The sequence below is a fragment of the Eleutherodactylus coqui genome, chromosome 1 (genome assembly GCF_035609145.1).
Source record: "Eleutherodactylus coqui strain aEleCoq1 chromosome 1, aEleCoq1.hap1, whole genome shotgun sequence".
Lineage (NCBI taxonomy): Eukaryota > Metazoa > Chordata > Amphibia > Anura > Eleutherodactylidae > Eleutherodactylus > Eleutherodactylus coqui.
In genome coordinates, this window is record NC_089837.1 from 46,132,389 (window position 1) to 46,151,060 (window position 18,672).

The window sequence follows — 18,672 nt, forward strand, 5'->3', positions numbered from 1 at the left end:
ATGCTCCGGGCACTAATAATGACCATCCTGGGGGTCTCCATTTCATAGTGGACTGTAAGTAACCATCAGGTCTGGTGATTATGATGCCAGGGCAGACGTGTCCAGGGTAAAGGAGCCACTCTCCTTGTCCACACTGATATCAGTACTGACTGAGATGCATTAGGAGTTAACGAGAAATCTAAACTAATTTATTGTCTATTTTACCCTCCTTTTTACACAGGTCAGCGCAGAGCATCTTACAGGCCTCGAACCTTCTATTATAACACGGGTCGTCTATGATGGTGGTGTGATTATATGGCCAGTATTTGGGGACATGCTTGCTTCTTCAAACCTTCTGCCTCAGGTCAACAATGCCATCCAATCACACTGTGTTTTATTGAAAGATTTTATTCTATTAGATGTAGCAGAGCGTAGATTGTCATTGGCCAATTGCCATGTGCTGGCTGTGGTTGTAGAGGGGATTACAAGTGCGCTCATCTATTTCCTCTTGTCTATAAAGAGCCAGGGTCTCCTTCTCTTAGGATATGTTTGCTCATAGTGGATGCCCTTAGGTCCCCTTCACATGAGCGTATGTGTTTGCGCCCTGTGAACAAAGACGCACCATTTGAAATGGCTAATTAGTCTAATGAGTTCCAGATGTGTTTTTCCTGCGGAATTACGCAGTGTTTCATGCATTTCCTTGCGTATTTTGTGCACATTTGCACAACCTCATTGACTTCTATGGGGACGTTTTCGGTGTGCAAATGAGCAGGAAAATAGATGATACTGCATTTGTAATTTGAGCTGCAGCGTGGCCGATATTCCTGTAGATTTTCACTGCAGATTTCATACAGATTCTTGACAAAATCCAAAACAAAATCAGCAAGTAAAGTGTGTAGATTTTGGCACCGATTCACTATGGATTTTCTATCAAAATGTGAATCAGAACTTTTCCTTTACGCTGCAGACTCTTCGTGGCTTATTCTGTTTAAGATATTTTCTGATGATAGTCTGAAATATTTTCTATCTACAGGTCATTGTTCATGTGAATGATATCCCAGCTCAATGCTCAGGTTCCTGTTCTTTTCAGCACCTTCTGAACATAACCCCTATAGTGAGGGACATCCAATATACTGCAGGTAACCATAAGACAAGCTTCTCTGTTTCCCTCTATTTACAAAATTACAACTACTACAGGATATTACTATCCCCCATGTACAGGTAGAGAACTACTATAATACCGCTGCTAATGTAACAGTATTTAACTGCTATACTACTCCGCCTATGTACAAGAACATAACTACTATAACACTGACCTCTCTGTACAAGACTATACCTACTATAATACTGTCCCTATGTACAAGAATATAACTACTATAATACTATCCTCTATGTACAAGAAAATAGCTACTATAATACTGCCCCTATGTACAAGAATATAACTACTATAATACTTCCCTTATGTACAAGAATATAACTACTATAATACTGCCCCCTATGTACAAGAATATAACTACCATAATACTGCCCCCTATGTACAAGAATATAACTACTATAATACTGGCCTCAATGTACAAGAAAATAGCTACTATAATACAGCCTCCTATGTACAAGAATATAACTACTATAATACTGCCCCCTATGTACAAGAATATAACTACTATAATACTGCTCCTATGTACAAGAATATAACTACTATAATACTGTCCCCTATGTACAAGAATATAACTACTATAATACTTCCCCTATGTACAAGAATATAACTACTATAATACTGCCCCCTATGTACAAGAATATAACTACTATAATACTGCCCCCTATGTACAAGAATATAACTACTATAATACTGTCCCCTATGTACAAGAATATAACTACTATAATACTTCCCCTATGTACAAGAATATAACTACTATAATACTGCCCCCTATGTACAAGAATATAACTACTATAATACTGCCCCCTATGTGCAAGAAGATAACTACTATAATACTGCTTCCATGTACAAGAATATAACTACTATTATACTGCCCCCTATGTACAAGAATAAAACTACTATAATACTGCTTCCATGTACAAGAATATAACTACTATAATACTGCCCCCTATGTACAGGAATCTAACTACTATAATACTACCCCCCCATGTACAAGAATATAACTACTATAATACTGCCTCCTATGTACAAGAATATAACTACTATAATACTGCTTCTATGTACAAGAATATAACTACTATACTACTGCCCCTATTTACAAGAATATAACTACGGTACTATAATACTGCTCCTATGTACAAGAATATAACTACTATAATACTGCCTCCTATGTACAAGAATATAACTACTATAATACTGCCCCCTATGTACAAGAATATAACTACTATAATACTCCCCCTATGTACAAGAATATAACTACTATAATACTGCCCCCTATGTACAAGAATATAACTACTATAATACTGCCCCCTATGTACAAGAATATAACTACTATAATACTGCCCCCTATGTACAAGAATATAACTACTATAATACTGCCCCCTATGTACAAGAATATAACTACTATAATACTGCTCCTATGTACAAGAATATAACTACTATAATACTGCCCCTATGTACAAGAATATAACTACTATAATACTGCCCCCTATGTACAAGAATATAACTACTATAATACTGCTCCCTATGTACAAGAATATAACTACTATAATACTGTCCCCTATGTACAAGAATATAACTGCTATAATACTGCCCCCTATGTACAAGAATATAACTACTATAATACTGTCCCCTATGTACAAGAATATAACTGCTATAATACTTCCCCTATGTACAGGAATATAACTACTATAATACTGCCTCCTATGTACAAGAATATAACTACTATAATACTACCCCCTATGTACAAGAATATAACTACTATAATACTGCCCCCTATGTACAAGAATATAACTACTATAATACTGCCTCCTATGTACAAGAATAAAACTACTATAATACTGCGCCCTATGTACAAGAATATAACTACTATAATACTGTCCCCTATGTACAAGAATATAACTGCTATAATACTTCCCCTATGTACAGGAATATAACTACTATAATACTGCCCCCTATGTACAAGAATATAACTACTATAATACTGCCTCCTATGTACAAGAATAGAACTACTATAATACTGCTCCCTATGTACAAGAATATAACTACTATAATACTGCTCCTATGTACAAGAATATAACTACTATAATACTGCCCCCTATGTACAAGAATATAACTACTATAATACTGCCCCTATGTACAAGAATATAACTACTATAATACTACCCCCTATGTACAAGAATATAACTACTATAATACTGCCCCTATGTACAAGAATATAACTACTATAATACTACTTATATGTACAAGAATATACCTACTATAATACTGCTCCTATGTATAAGAATATAACTACTATAATACTGCCTCCTATGTACAAGAATATAACTACTATAATACTGCCCCCTATGTGCAAGAATATAACTACTATAATACTGCCTCCTATGTACAAGAATATAACTACTATAATACTGCCCCCTATGTAAAGAATATAACTACTATAATACTGTCTCCTATGTACAAGAATATAACTACTATAATAGTGCCCCCTATGTACAAGAATATAACTACTATAATACTACCCCCTATGTACAAGAATATAACTACTATAATACTGCCTCATGTCTATAAGAATATAACTACTATAATACTGCTCTCTATGTACAAGAATATAACTACTATAATACTGCTCCTGTGTACAAGAATATAACTACTATAATACTGCTCCTGTGTACAAGAATATAACTACTATAATACTGCCCTATGTACAAGAATATAACTGCTATAATACTTCCCCTATGTACAGGAATATAACTACTATAATACTGCCCCCTATGTACAAGAATATAACTACTATAATACTGCCTCCTATGTACAAGAATAGAACTACTATAATACTGCCCCCTATGTACAAGAATATAACTACTATAATACTGCTCCCTATGTACAAGAATATAACTACTATAATACTGCTCCTATGTACAAGAATATAACTACTATAATACTGCCCCCTATGTACAAGAATATAACTACTATAATACTGCCCCTATGTACAAGAATATAACTACTATAATACTACCCCCTATGTACAAGAATATAACTACTATAATACTGCCCCTATGTACAAGAATATAACTACTATAATACTACTCATATGTACAAGAATATACCTACTATAATACTGCTCCTATGTATAAGAATATAACTACTATAATACTGCCTCCTATGTACAAGAATATAACTACTATAATACTGCCCCCTATGTGCAAGAATATAACTACTATAATACTGCCTCATATGTACAAGAATATAACTACTATAATACTGCCTCCTATGTACAAGAATATAACTACTATAATACTGCCCCCTATGTAAAGAATATAACTACTATAATACTGTCTCCTATGTACAAGAATATAACTACTATAATAGTGCCCCCTATGTACAAGAATATAACTACTATAATACTACCCCCTATGTACAAGAATATAACTACTATAATACTGCCTCATGTCTATAAGAATATAACTACTATAATACTGCTCTCTATGTACAAGAATATAACTACTATAATACTGCTCCTGTGTACAAGAATATAACTACTATAATACAGCTCCTGTGTACAAGAATATAACTACTATAATACTGCCCTATGTACAAGAATATAACTGCTATAATACTTCCCCTATGTACAGGAATATAACTACTATAATACTGCCCCCTATGTACAAGAATATAACTACTATAATACTGCCTCCTATGTACAAGAATAGAACTACTATAATACTGCCCCCTATGTACAAGAATATAACTACTATAATACTGCTCCCTATGTACAAGAATATAACTACTATAATACTGCTCCTATGTACAAGAATATAACTACTATAATACTGCCCCCTATGTACAAGAATATAACTACTATAATACTGCCCCTATGTACAAGAATATAACTACTATAATACTACCCCCTATGTACAAGAATATAACTACTATAATACTGCCCCTATGTACAAGAATATATCTACTATAATACTACTCATATGTACAAGAATATACCTACTATAATACTGCTCCTATGTATAAGAATATAACTACTATAATACTGCCTCCTATGTACAAGAATATAACTACTATAATACTGCCCCCTATGTGCAAGAATATAACTACTATAATACTGCCTCATATGTACAAGAATATAACTACTATAATACTGCCTCCTATGTACAAGAATATAACTACTATAATACTGCCCCCTATGTAAAGAATATAACTACTATAATACTGTCTCCTATGTACAAGAATATAACTACTATAATAGTGCCCCCTATGTACAAGAATATAACTACTATAATACTACCCCCTATGTACAAGAATATAACTACTATAATACTGCCTCATGTCTATAAGAATATAACTACTATAATACTGCTCTCTATGTACAAGAATATAACTACTATAATACTGCTCCTGTGTACAAGAATATAACTACTATAATACTGCCCCCTATGTAAAGAATATAACTACTATAATACTGTCTCCTATGTACAAGAATATAACTACTATAATAGTGCCCCCTATGTACAAGAATATAACTACTATAATACTACCCCCTATGTACAAGAATATAACTACTATAATACTGCCTCATGTCTATAAGAATATAACTACTATAATACTGCCCCCTATGTACAAGAATATAACTACTATAATACTGCTCCTGTGTACAAGAATATAACTACTATAATACTGCTCCTGTGTACAAGAATATAACTACTATAATACTGCTCCTGTGTACAAGAATATAACTACTATAATACTGCCCCCTATGTACAAGAATATAACTACTATAATACTGCCCCAGATGTAGAATACTATAGTATTGCAGTGATAAAGGACTCATGTGCAGTTATTTTTTTTGTACAGGTGTTGGATGTAACTTTATTGTCAATATTCTGGGATCTGGATTTCGTGGAAGTGCATTGGAATTGGACGTAAAGATAAATGAGACTGACTGTAGTATTACTGAGGCAAATACCTCCAGCATAGTGTGCTGCATCAACACATTTCTTCCACTAGGGGAGCATCAAGTATATGTCCATGTGAAATCTCAAGGTTTTGCCACTAATGAAAATGGGAGTAATATTTTTCTTCATGTCACTCCTAAACTTTCTGCTCTCCTCCCATCTGTCATTCCACAAACGGGTGAGTTAGGTATTCCTAATACTGGTAGATAGATGTCGATGCAGGGGCAATAATATACATGTTTTGTGAACTTATGTCTTAAGAACTCTTGACAGTGTAGTACTATTATTTTATACTTCATCACATGTACATGACTTCACTAAATATTTGCAACACATTGGGTGGCGCTCTACAGCATTACACCACAAGATAAGTGTGTTGTGCTCTCTATTGCTTGCTATTGACAGCACACCATGTGGTCAGGAGTGGTACTGCATTTATAACTTTCTTTTGGGATGAGTGACTAGATGCAACTTATTGTATGTTTACCTTTCTTAATAACTGTCGTTATCTTAATATTTAGGTGGTCAGATAGTGACATTGGAAGGTGTCCGTTTTGATGGTGCAATAGCAGTGGCTTTTGGGTCTAAGCTGTGTCCAGTTCATACTAGTACCTCCACTACAGTCACATGCATAGCTCCACCGCAGGTACGTGCATGAAGAATGATGCTATACGGAATGTAATAAAACCTAAAGTAGTATTTATTTTATATATCACTTTTTCTATAATGAGGAGGGAGGTGAATTAATAATTCCAGAGCCCTACAGCAAGAATTGTTGTACCTGAGGCTATCATCCAGCAGGTGCAAACCTTCCGTTCCGTATTCCTGTCTCTCCAGAGTGGCGATGTGTCGGAGATGGATGTCAGAATTAAAATCGAACAGCGATGGATCTCTTTCCAAAAGTGGATCCAGTTTGATTCTTCCAGAAATCCAGTTATTCTATCCATTACCCCAAATACGAGCAGCTCAGCAGGTGAGAGAAATCTTAGTAAATGAATTATTACTAAATGATATGTGATACATATTAATGCTCTGGTTAATATTCATGATCCTATTAATATTCATGACTGAATTAATACTCATGAAATACTCATGAGTTTATTTGCGTTGATTCCAACAGAGAAGAAAGAAGATGGTACTGAATATTTAGCTAAAAATCAGCTAATATACAGTGCTGGCCTTAGGTTAAATAGTCTGTACAAGTAGAATACATGCAGAGAGAAGCAATGTAGCAGCATACCCACACATGAAACAAGCACATTACATAAATACAGCACCCAGAACAAGCTCAGTACATAAATACAGCGCCAGAACCAAACTCATACCATAAATGTAGCCTCAGAACCAAGCTCAGAACATAAGAAAACACGAACCAACCTTTGTATATAGATACAATACCAGAACCAAGCTTAAAACATTAATACAGAACTAAGCAACTGTGTGGTGGTGGTGCTGATGGGCTGACAGTGGCACCTCAGAACATCAGGCGCAAGGAGACAGAGCCAGGAGGAGGATGATTCGTGTATCTCCACAAATTGCTACAATACGTAGGAAGAAGATCGTCTGGCTGGAGATGATCACCCCCAGCCTACATCCGCCTTGTACAACCTGACGGCTGGTACTTTGTATGACTGCATGAGTCGCACTTAGCCAAGGCCGGGCCATGTACAACATATTTAAATGGCGCAAAACTAAACGTCACTTTCTTGGATACTAACCGTGTCTCCCAGTACTCAGATACTCTTACGACCTATAGTAAAGATCAATAGTGTAACAGCTAGACATCACAAGAAATATAGATGTGAAGCACGTATTAACACTGTAAAACACAAATTACACTGGGGATTCACCATTAGATGACAGGGACAGAGGGTGATGGTAACAGGATGATGTGGATGACTGTGATGTATATGATAAAATTAGTGGTGGGGATTGGAGCAAATGTTATGGAACCAAAGTGACAACCATAGAAATGCTGTCCCTAATGCTAGCTCTCCCTACATCATTCCCTGACACTGTCCCTCACAGCAGGCACCACTGTCCTCAAGTAGCCCTTCGTTGTTCTTACTGGCATCTCTTTTTGAAACACTATCCTCGAAAACAAAAGGGCACTAGGAACAGACAAGAAGCCAAACACTTACTAAGGTCTTCACATGCCTTTTGGCGCATCAGGTGATGAAAGAATGCCTTAATTGGCAATCAAAGGCAACAGATTTGGCATCATCCCATGAAAGGTCAACAGTATGCAAGTCCTCTGTAAATATACATAGCCAGGTTATATTTTGCTTTCCCATTTTTTGGGTTCCATGAGATAGAGATTCTTGCCAGTCTTGTCTCAGGGAAGCATAAACTATGTCGAGCAAAACAGAGTCAGCTTTGGATGACTCTGGAATAGAGTGGCAGCATACCAGAGAGGCTGTAGATTTCTTCATTGGTAAGCCAATCATGGTAAGTGACTTTAAACATGCAGTGAAGGCATCGCTGTTGGAAAACCTCAAGTTGCTGGTTGATACGTGTTGTTGCTTTCCATGTTTCAGATACAATATTGGAATGACGACAGTGTTAAAAAGACAAATTTTCATTTGTAATAGGAGCAAAGCCGTACCCATATAGGACGTAGACGTTGGAAAGTCGCCCCTGCCTTCCTGATATGACTATGAATATCATGTTCAGCATCCACATCATTGCTAATTATTGCCTAAGTAGACAAACCAGCCGACCTTTTTCAACTGCTGTTGTTGGTTGACTGTGATTGAGGCATTTGTGGATGTGGCGGATCCAACTCACATAATCTTTGTCTTCTCGCATTAATCCATAAACCAACCATCGCTGATTCTTGTTTAGAGCCGATACTGTTTATTGGAGTTTGAGCAGTGATGGTGCTAGGAGAGCTATATCATCTGCAAAGTAGAAGTCTGTAAACTGTTCTGGTGGGTTCCCAATTTTAATCGGCCCAATTACGAACCCAAACAAGCAATGCTAAAATATGAACCAAGGCAGACAAAATATTAAGACAAATACAAAGTAAGAAACATGGACTGGACAAGAAAACCAAAGAAAAAGATCACACTGACCGGAAAGACTATACTAGACCTGACTTTGACTAGCTACTTAAAACTAGAACAAGGAGTACTAGATAGAACACACATCGTCACAACTATCAACTGCACCACACTGTAGAAGCTATCAGTACTTAAAAGGTGGATAACCAATCGGTCACTCCTCTTTGAATGATGGTGACTTAGAATGGTACAATGTAGTCCATTGATTCCCTCCAGTGGGTTATAGTAACTGCCCCAACAAGAACTGAGATAGCTGGAGATAACTATGTGGCAGAACACCTCCTGCTTATCGTAACAACCTATAACACCTTTATAGCATACTGTATGGATATGTCATAAATACTGTATATAAAGACAGAACTCCTTTAATTTATATTTATTAGCTTGTGTGTTTAGATCACCTTCCTAACAATGTTCTTTCATTCTTCATTCAGATAATCAGGTCGTCTTCATTAATCTGTCAAATTTCGATAAAATGGTCCACATGAAGATGGAGGTGACAGTAGACACAGCAGTGGCCAGGATTGTAAATGCCACATCACAAGGGATGGAAGTGACCCTGCCTCCGCTCCCTCCCGGACGTTATAATGTGTCTGTTATATTGAATGGAGTCTCACTTTTAGCTAATGGGTAAATGGAATATAATCTCTTGACTTGATCCTTCTATAAAACAAGCCAACCAGGCAGTTAGTTGATTATTGGAACGCCAACCAATGAAATACCGGCCAGTCTGTTGACATTGCTTAGAGAAGCTACAAACAGCCGCACATTTCCCATGCAGAGGGAATATATTACATGGCATCTATATAATAGAGCCATGGTAGGCAGCGACTCTTCTCCCTGGCTAATAGATGAACCCTCCCTATGCCATTGAGACCTCCCAAAAGAGCAGCTTGTGTCCCTTAACAACATTTCTTGGCTTAGAAGTTCAGTATTCCATGTTCTCCCTTATACATAAGTATGAGATGTTTGATGTTATTGGATATATAGATCCACACTACTCCTTTGTTTTGTACTTGACCATAACACATCCTCAAATGTAGAGCAATCTATGATATACCATGGGCAAGGAGAAGAGTCACCACTGACTGAACTACTCCTGGTCTTTCTCATTTGGTCTAACAGTCATAGCAAAAACATAAAGGCCATTGATTTATTATTGAGGGATCTAAAGTTAATAGATGTTTGTAGTTTAGTGTAAAATTACACTTTTGTCACCAAGTAGTGTCTCAGCATGGAAGTTTACTGGTTAGCATTGTTAACTTGAAGGATCGGAGTCCTGGGTTAAAATCTGACCCGGTCGTCTCCATGGACGTGCAGTATTTAAGCATGGTGGCTTAGCAGTTAGCATTGTTGACTAGAACCATTGGGGTATTAGACTGAAATCTAACCAGTCATCTCCATGGATATGTGGTGCCTAAGCAAGGTGGCTCAGTGGTTAGAAGGAATAATGTTCCATCTAAACCGAATGATTATTGTTCACAAATTCCTTCAAATGAGTGAAACTGAATGAAAATTGTTCAGTTTAAATACGAGCCAACAACTGAATGACGAATAAGAACCATGTGGTTTTCATTCGTCGGTCAATTTCAGTCGGCTTAAAAATCATCACCGGCTCCTATGTGCACTTCTTGGGCAGTTTAAACACTGATCATTCAGTGTTTCATATAGGAATATGAAACATTGAATGATCAGTGAATGAAAACTACACATCACCAACTCATTGGGCAAACAAGGATCGTGAGATTCTCGAGCAATGTAAAAGGGCCACGACTCAAAGCACTGAAGTCCTGTGTTGAAATCTAACCGGGACATTTTTTGGTATCTTACACACATTGGCTTAGTAACTAGCAAAGTTGACTGAAAGCATTGAGGTACTGGATTCAAATCTAAGCAGGTCATCACCTTAGACATGTGGTGTTAAGCACAGTAGCTCAGTGGCTAGAAGGGTTGACTCCAACCATTAGGTTCCTGGGTCAAAGTGTAACCAGGACAGCTATATGGACTTGTGGTGTCTGAGCATGGGAGTTAAGTAGTTAGCAGAGTTGACTTCAACCATTGGGTCTTGGCTTAAAATATAACCAGGACATCTCCATGGACTGGTGTTGTCTAAGCATAGTGGCATAGTGGTTAGCAGGATTGACTTGAAGCATAAGGGTCCTGGGTTATAATCTAACCAGGCCATCTCCATGGACTTACGGTGTCTCACCACAATGGCTTAGTGTTCAGCAGTGTTAATGTGAAGGATTGTCATACTGGATTCAAATCTAATTAGGTCATCTCCATAGACACAAAGTGTTCGGAGCATGAGGGCTTAGTGATTGGAGGGGTTGGCTTGAAGTTTTGAATTTCTTGGCTCAAATCTAACTAAAATATCTGTATAGACATTTAGTGTCTGAGCGTGGGGGCTCAGTGGTTAGAAGGGCTAACCAGGACCTCCATGGACTTGTGGAGTCTTAGCACATGACTTGGTGGTTAGTTAGGAGGACTCAATGCTTTTGGATCATGTGTTTTAAGTCTAACCAGTATACTTCCATGAATATGTGAGCGTCTAAGCATAGCGGTGGTTTGAAGCATTGACTTGAAGCTTTAGAATGATTCCCATGTTCAAATCAAACCAGAATATCTCCAAGGAAATGTTGTGCTGAGTTAGTGGTTAGCATTGTTCACTTGAAACATTGGAGTTCTGGGTTCAAATCTAACCAGGGTATCTCCATGGGCATGTGGGCTCTGAGCATGGTACTCGGTGTATAGCAGTTTTGACTTGAAGCCCTGAAATCATGGCATAAAATCTAACTAGGACAACATCTCCTCTATGGACATATGGTGGCTCAGTGGTTAGCGCTGTTGTCGTGCAGTCCGAAATTAGGACTACACCTACGGTATATAGAGTTTGCTTGTTCGAAATAGCATTCAAATGCGCTATTGTAAGGTTATCTGCAGCTTTATCTACCATCAGCCTTGTAAGTGGAAGCTGTGCTATGGGTCCTCCGAAGATTGGCATCTACTCGTATCGGTTTTGATAAGTCAATCAGCCTTCTATGAAATTGACTATAGTATACGTGCTTCTGAGAAAGACAAATTTGATTGTAGACCCCTACCGGGCTGGAGGACTGATGTGATTGATTCTAGATACAACCATAGTGGGAAATGAATAGATCTATATGATAATTTTGCCCTTGTATAATATTCATGGTGACCCTACTGGAGAACTGTGGAAGGATAAATAGCATGTTCTTCTAAGAGACCTCAAAGATCACATGACCTCCACTGCGTCTCTTCTGTACAGTATCACAAGAGCAATTTTTTATTGTCGGGAAAAGGTTTTTCAAGAGCTTGTTATGTTTTTTTGTAAAGCAAGGTAAATTCCAATTGAAATAGTGCCATTGTATGTGTTGACCGTATTATGATACTCCAAGTTCATATGGACTTAGTGTGGGTAGAAGACTTTGATGACTTCAATTATCCTCTCTAACGTTACATGAATAATTAGCGGAATTAATCAGCTTTGAAAAGCCGTTTGAGTCTGTGATGAAAAGAGTATCCCATGGAATGCTGGTAGCATTGTTGCTGTCGGCAAGGGCGCTGTTTCTACAAGGTGCAATGTGACCTGCAGAAAAGTGACATCACGTATACAGATGACAATTATCATTCATAGGGAGCCGGTAAAGTTTACTGCACTGAGAAGTTTCCATCAGCTCTCTCCGTGTCTTTCAGGTTTCAGCCAATTATCCGATATGTCCTGGAAACGTACAATTTGGAGCCACGCTGTGGATCCTTCCTGGGTAATGAGATCTTTTTGTATTTCAGTAATATTAACAATTTGTGCAAAATATATGGCTAAAAACATTGTAGCTCTGTGTGTTCAAATGAGTGGGAAGCTAATTTGCATGCTCTTTCCCAGGGGGCATTGCTGCAAGACTCCCCACACCAGCTGGATCTCCACAAGGAGAACCAGTATCTTCAAAAATATTGGGTGAACCAGGCTATTTTGCTCTTTGCAGCAGAAGGTGAAATGATGCCCCTCTGCCAACCAGTCAAGAGATCATAAAGGCACACACTTAGTTTGATGCCTCAGCTCCACCCTTGAGTACTCTGGCCATTCCCTATGAACTACTCCTGGTACTGGATCTCCACAAGGATAACCAGTACCTCCTCAAAGCTCTGGTGATCCTGTTTTTTCTGCTCCATGTAGTAGAAGCGGTAATGGGCTCTTTCTTCCAACCACTTGAAAGATCATTAAGAAGGTACTTTTTGATGCATAGTCTCACCCCTGAACACACTGGTAATTCCTTTTGAAGTACTTCTGGTACTAGATGTCTACAAGGAGAACTAGTATCTTCTAAGAGCTCGGGCGATCCTGCTTTATGTAGTAGAATATGGGAATGGTGCCCCCTTCCACTCAAAAGATGATTAACCCTTTCCAGTCCAATGTCGGGCCTGCCCCGACATCATAATTTCCCTCCACAGCTCCGATGTCGGGGCAGGCCCGACACTGCAGTGCAGGAGTGGATCTGCACCCGATCGTCAGACACATCAGGTGCAGATACACTCCTGCACTGGTCCTCATCAAGGACGCCCGAGGAGAAGGCAGAAAGGGTGTTTAACCCTTTCTGCCTTCTCCTTTACACATTACATAGCGCTCAATTAGCGCTATGCAATGCATAGATTCCGGCCGGCGATCATGTGACCGCCGGTGTTACCGGACCCCCGGCGGTCACATGAACGCCGAGCCGGGAGCCTGCACCGTGGGGGGGCCTGCTTACCTGTCCGGCGTCTTGCGCATTCTCCTTCTGTCTCTCGGCCCGGCGATCATGTGACGGTCAGGTGCCACCTGACCAGTACTCAGGATCAGTACAGGATAAGTAATGTATGTACACAGTGACTCCACTAGCAGAATAGTGAGTGCAGCTCTGGAGTATAATACAGGATATAACTCAGGATCAGTACAGGATAAGTAATGTATGTACACAGTGACACCACCAGCAGAATAGTGAGTGCAGCTCTGCAGTATAATACAGGATGTAACTCAGGATCAGTACAGGATAAGTAATGTAGGTACACAGTGACTCCACCAGCAGAATAGTGAGTACAGCTCTGGAGTATAATGCAGGATATAACTCAGGATCAGTACAGGATAAGTAATGTATGTACACAGTGACACCACCAGCAGAATAGTGAGTGCAGCTCTGCAGTATAATACAGGATGTAACTCAGGATCAGTACAGGATAAGTAATGTAGGTACACAGTGACTCCACCCGCAGAATATTGAGTGCTGCTCTGCAGTACAATGCCAAACTTTTCATGTGCTTTATCAATTTCTAAACTATAAAATGGTGTTCATCAGGACATTTTCTATTTAAAGGCGTTGGGTAAATATGGTTGCTTTCTTTCAGAAGCAGCATCATGGCTTATGTGTGGTAGTGCAGATCAGCTACATTAAAGTCAAATGATCTGTACTGCAATACCACAGGTACAAGTGGACAAGTTTTTGGAAGTTTCTCTAATTCTGTACAACCTTTTTAATTAACATGGTGAATACAGTTCTGTGTAATTCTCCTCTTTACCGTTTTAGGTGGGACTATTATTAACATCTACGGAAAAGGATTTGGTAGCAACACATCCCTTATTTCAGTACATGTTGGACAAGAACCTTGTGCTGTATTGAAGGCCACGGATGCGATTATTACCTGTCAGACACCACCTTACCCGTTTGTTGAGCTGAATGAGGAGAACATCACGGTTCCTCTTAACATTTCCATTGCAAACAGGACTGGCAAGAAAGTAATTTGTGATTCCCCTATCACTGGAGAGGGGGACCTTACCTTCACTTATCACAGAGACTTCACACCAACTATCTCCAGTCTGTCCTGGTTTACAGAAAATGGAAGCCTCTGGCTGTGTCTAACAGGAGCCAATGTCACAGACTCAGTTATTCTTTTTGAGAGTGTTCAGTCTAAAGTGGAATATGAAATTACCTACCAGGATTTACAGAACTTGGGCTTTGCCATACCTCTTGACCACTTCAGCGTTGGAAAATACTCTATGAAGGTGTATCAGGCCAATCGTGGATTTGCTAACATCACATCAGAGAAGACGTTGTTTGAGCTTGAACCTCAAGTGTTCTCCTTATCTCCTAGAGAAGGTCCATCATGTGGTGGGATCATTCTTAGTCTTTCAGGACATTTCTATCAAATCAGAAATACTTCAGTTCTTGTAAACATCTCAGGGAATTACGAGTGCATTCTTCTGAGTGTTAGTAATGACACCATCAACTGTGTTCTCAAAGTCAACAGCCTACTCAACCTATCGATCCCCGCATACATTCATGTATCAGTGATTGTCAATGACATCACTGGATTATGTCAAGCAAATTGTACCTTGACGTTGGTTCCAGAACAGACTCCTAGAATTAATAGTGTTCTTCCAACACTACAAAGAACAACCTTGGTTCTTCATATTTTTGGTGAGAGGTTAAGCAAGAACCTCCATATGGTGGTGGATGGCAGTCAAGGCTGTTACATGGTATCTTGGAATGAAACATTGGTCATATGTCAACTAGAAGATACTATTTCTCCTGGGACTCATACAGTTAGTTTCCCATTTGCAGGAGATGGACATTCATGTCTGTCACTAAAGCCCTATCATTTTTTCATAAAACCTCAAATAACAGAGTTTTATCCTCAATATTTTGGTGTCAATGGTGGAGGCTCTTTGACAATAGAAGGGTCAGGACTTCAAGGTCGGAACTCTACTCTAGTTTTATTAGCAAATGTTCATCAGTGTAAGATAACCTCGGCTAATAATACTGTAATCAGATGTATTGTCCCACCAGAAAATGGAACTATGAACATGACCATACAAGTGGACAATGAGAGCTATACTGCTGGAAATTTCTATCTTGGAGAACTACATACACCCAAGGTCCATTCCACCCTACAAAATGGTTTGACTTTGAGCTTTGAAGTATCAGGGATGTCCTCCACTGACCATGTTGACTTCATGGTTGGCAATTACAAGTGCACCAATGTTTCTGGAAACTGTTCGTGGGTACAGTGCTCGATCCCTCAACTACCAGCTGGGAATTATGAGATCAAATGCCTGGATAGCCAAAGAGGTTGGGCAACATCAAATATTACATTGGCAATTCCACTTCAACTCAACTCAGTGAGGAATAACATTGGTGAGTAAATGTTTTTAAAGGGGTTTTCTGAGATCCGACATTGATGTTCAAATGGCTAAAAAAACAAAAATATCATCAACTTATCAATTCTTACCCAATCCTAAGACACCCATCTGTGCTATCTTCTGTGACAACCCGTCTGTGCTATCTTCTGATGGTTGTCAAACTACAATGATGACGTGTCATTCATATACATGGCCACATGACCCTAGCGGCTGATTGACCAAGGACCAACCAAAAGAATAGACATGAGAATGGGCAAGAATGCCCTAATGTCCAACTACTGCCTTGAAAATATAGATCTAGTTTATTAGTTCTAATAAGTTATTTGTTAATCCTCCCATAAGATAAAGACCCTAGCAGTAGGTGATTGCTCCAAAGTCATCCTCAAATAGGATTGTCTTCAGTTGGCCCTTCTGGGACCTATTATTGTGCCAGAGTCTGGGCCTTCTGGAGGATCTTCTGATGTGCCAATCCAATCCCACTTCTGAGAGGAACTTCATTTCAGAATACAGTTGCATTCCCTCTTGTTAGCAGTAAGTGGAGAGATCTTCACAGGAGGTCATTTTGTTAATGTTTTTTGCTTTACTGTTTAGACTGCATGGATGACAGGACTCTGCATATTACTGGAACTGGCTTTTCTCCAGGAAACACCTCGGTTACTATCTGTGGATCTCCCTGTAAAGTGTCTGACAGCCTCACAACGGCCACCGATCTCTACTGCTCCAACTGGAAACTAAACAGTGAGTGCAGCAAATACTTAGATAATGAGTTGGACCACGTGTGAAGTGTAATGTCACCCTACACACAAGGGTTAATGTACCATAGAAACAGACTATGCGGCTGCTAAGGGGCCACTGGAGAGAGTTGGTTGATCCCTTTATTTTAGATAGATGGACAGTTGTGGGGACCCATCAGAACACAGATTGCAGTAAGCAGTAACCGTGAAATCTTTAGAACTTGATAACACAGTCCTCAGAACTTAGCAACAATATCAACCCTACAATCTCACCTGGGATCAAGTTACCATCACTTTAGGCACCCAGCAGATCCGCGTGGCTCCAGCCTCACAAGTAGGGGATATGAAATCAGTTTATGGTTGCAAGGTTTCCAGTCTCAGCCAAGAGGGCTTTCCACATCTTACATTGCTTGACTGCATCCAACCTCTCTCACCGGATTTGGCATATCTCCCAACCATCCCATATCTGGTGGAATAGTCCTTGATTTTGATGACTGTCTCGCCATCCTAGGAGGCATAGCAATGGCCCGCCTCCTACTTCCAAACTTTAATCAATTAGCAGAACATCCACTGCATTTTCTATCTTCATCCCTGACATGGCATTCAACAGCTTACATAGCTAAGGTTTGGGAGGCAAGGAAAATGGGGGTCTGGCAGGGCGGACAACAACTGGGGCCACAGAATGGAGCACAATGCTTATGGCCACAGATTGGAGCATGATACCTGGAGCCACAGAATGGGGAACTGTAACTAAGTGGGGCCATAGAGGGGGACATTACTATGTGGGGCCACAGAGGCATCACTGGTAGTGTAGGGGGGTTACTGAGAGATTCATTGGAGGTAGCGACAGGATAGGAAGAGTGTGCAGAGGCAAGTTGTGGCTGGTCATGGTGGCCTGGGCCCAGATATAGGAAAAAAGCACCTGTTACCTGTGATCACAGGAGGTAACTGAACTGTAATCACTATCACCGTGTAGAGCTAGTTGTACTGTTATTTTAAAGTATACTAGTTCTGTGAGGGGTTACTAAGGGGCACTATTATTGTCAGGTGGTCACTTACGGGTACTATTACAGTGAAGTGATATAAGGAGCGTGGCTTAGTGTTAAAGGCCTACACTACTGGCGTACACTACTCAATGCTTGGGTGCCACGCCATTTATACCACCAGCAGGCACTTCCCAGCAGGGTCAGCTGTGCCCTACCACTTGTTCACAGACTCATGTTCCCCGATCAGTGGGCGTCTCAGTGGTCGTACCCCGAACGATCAGCTAGTTTAATAAATTAGTGTCGCTGGAATACCCTTTTGACCCAACAATTATGGGTTAAAATGAGAATAAGGGCAATTTTTGATATAGGATTGCTGGGCCCATGGTTCTCAGCAGGGGCCACATTCATAGGTCTTGCCGTGATGAGTCCACCATGTGTTCGAGGAGAGCTCTGGTTCTTCTTACGTCATGGATTTGTTTTATTTACTCTGAAACATAGTCAAGGTAAGCGCCTACTGCTGTCCTCTCCGGCTGCTAGAGGGGTGCGTCAAGCCACCCCCTTATATGACGCCCATATGTCCCAGCAGGTCATGTTGACGAGGG

The 18,672-nt window shown here is 39.5% G+C and overlaps 1 protein-coding gene across 1 annotated transcript in view; it reads left to right on the forward strand.

Annotated features, from left to right (window-relative positions):
- Positions 1–18,672, forward strand: part of PKHD1 (PKHD1 ciliary IPT domain containing fibrocystin/polyductin) — a 483,679-nt gene that overhangs the window by 43,632 nt on the left and 421,375 nt on the right. The window contains exons 24-32 of the mRNA XM_066594190.1: positions 221–343; positions 1,013–1,118; positions 5,999–6,277; positions 6,621–6,745; positions 6,937–7,072; positions 9,596–9,791; positions 12,879–12,946; positions 14,738–16,345; positions 16,942–17,088. Of these exons, the coding sequence (XP_066450287.1) occupies positions 221–343; positions 1,013–1,118; positions 5,999–6,277; positions 6,621–6,745; positions 6,937–7,072; positions 9,596–9,791; positions 12,879–12,946; positions 14,738–16,345; positions 16,942–17,088 (2,788 nt within the window). The remainder of the gene's footprint in view (positions 1–220; positions 344–1,012; positions 1,119–5,998; positions 6,278–6,620; positions 6,746–6,936; positions 7,073–9,595; positions 9,792–12,878; positions 12,947–14,737; positions 16,346–16,941; positions 17,089–18,672) is intronic.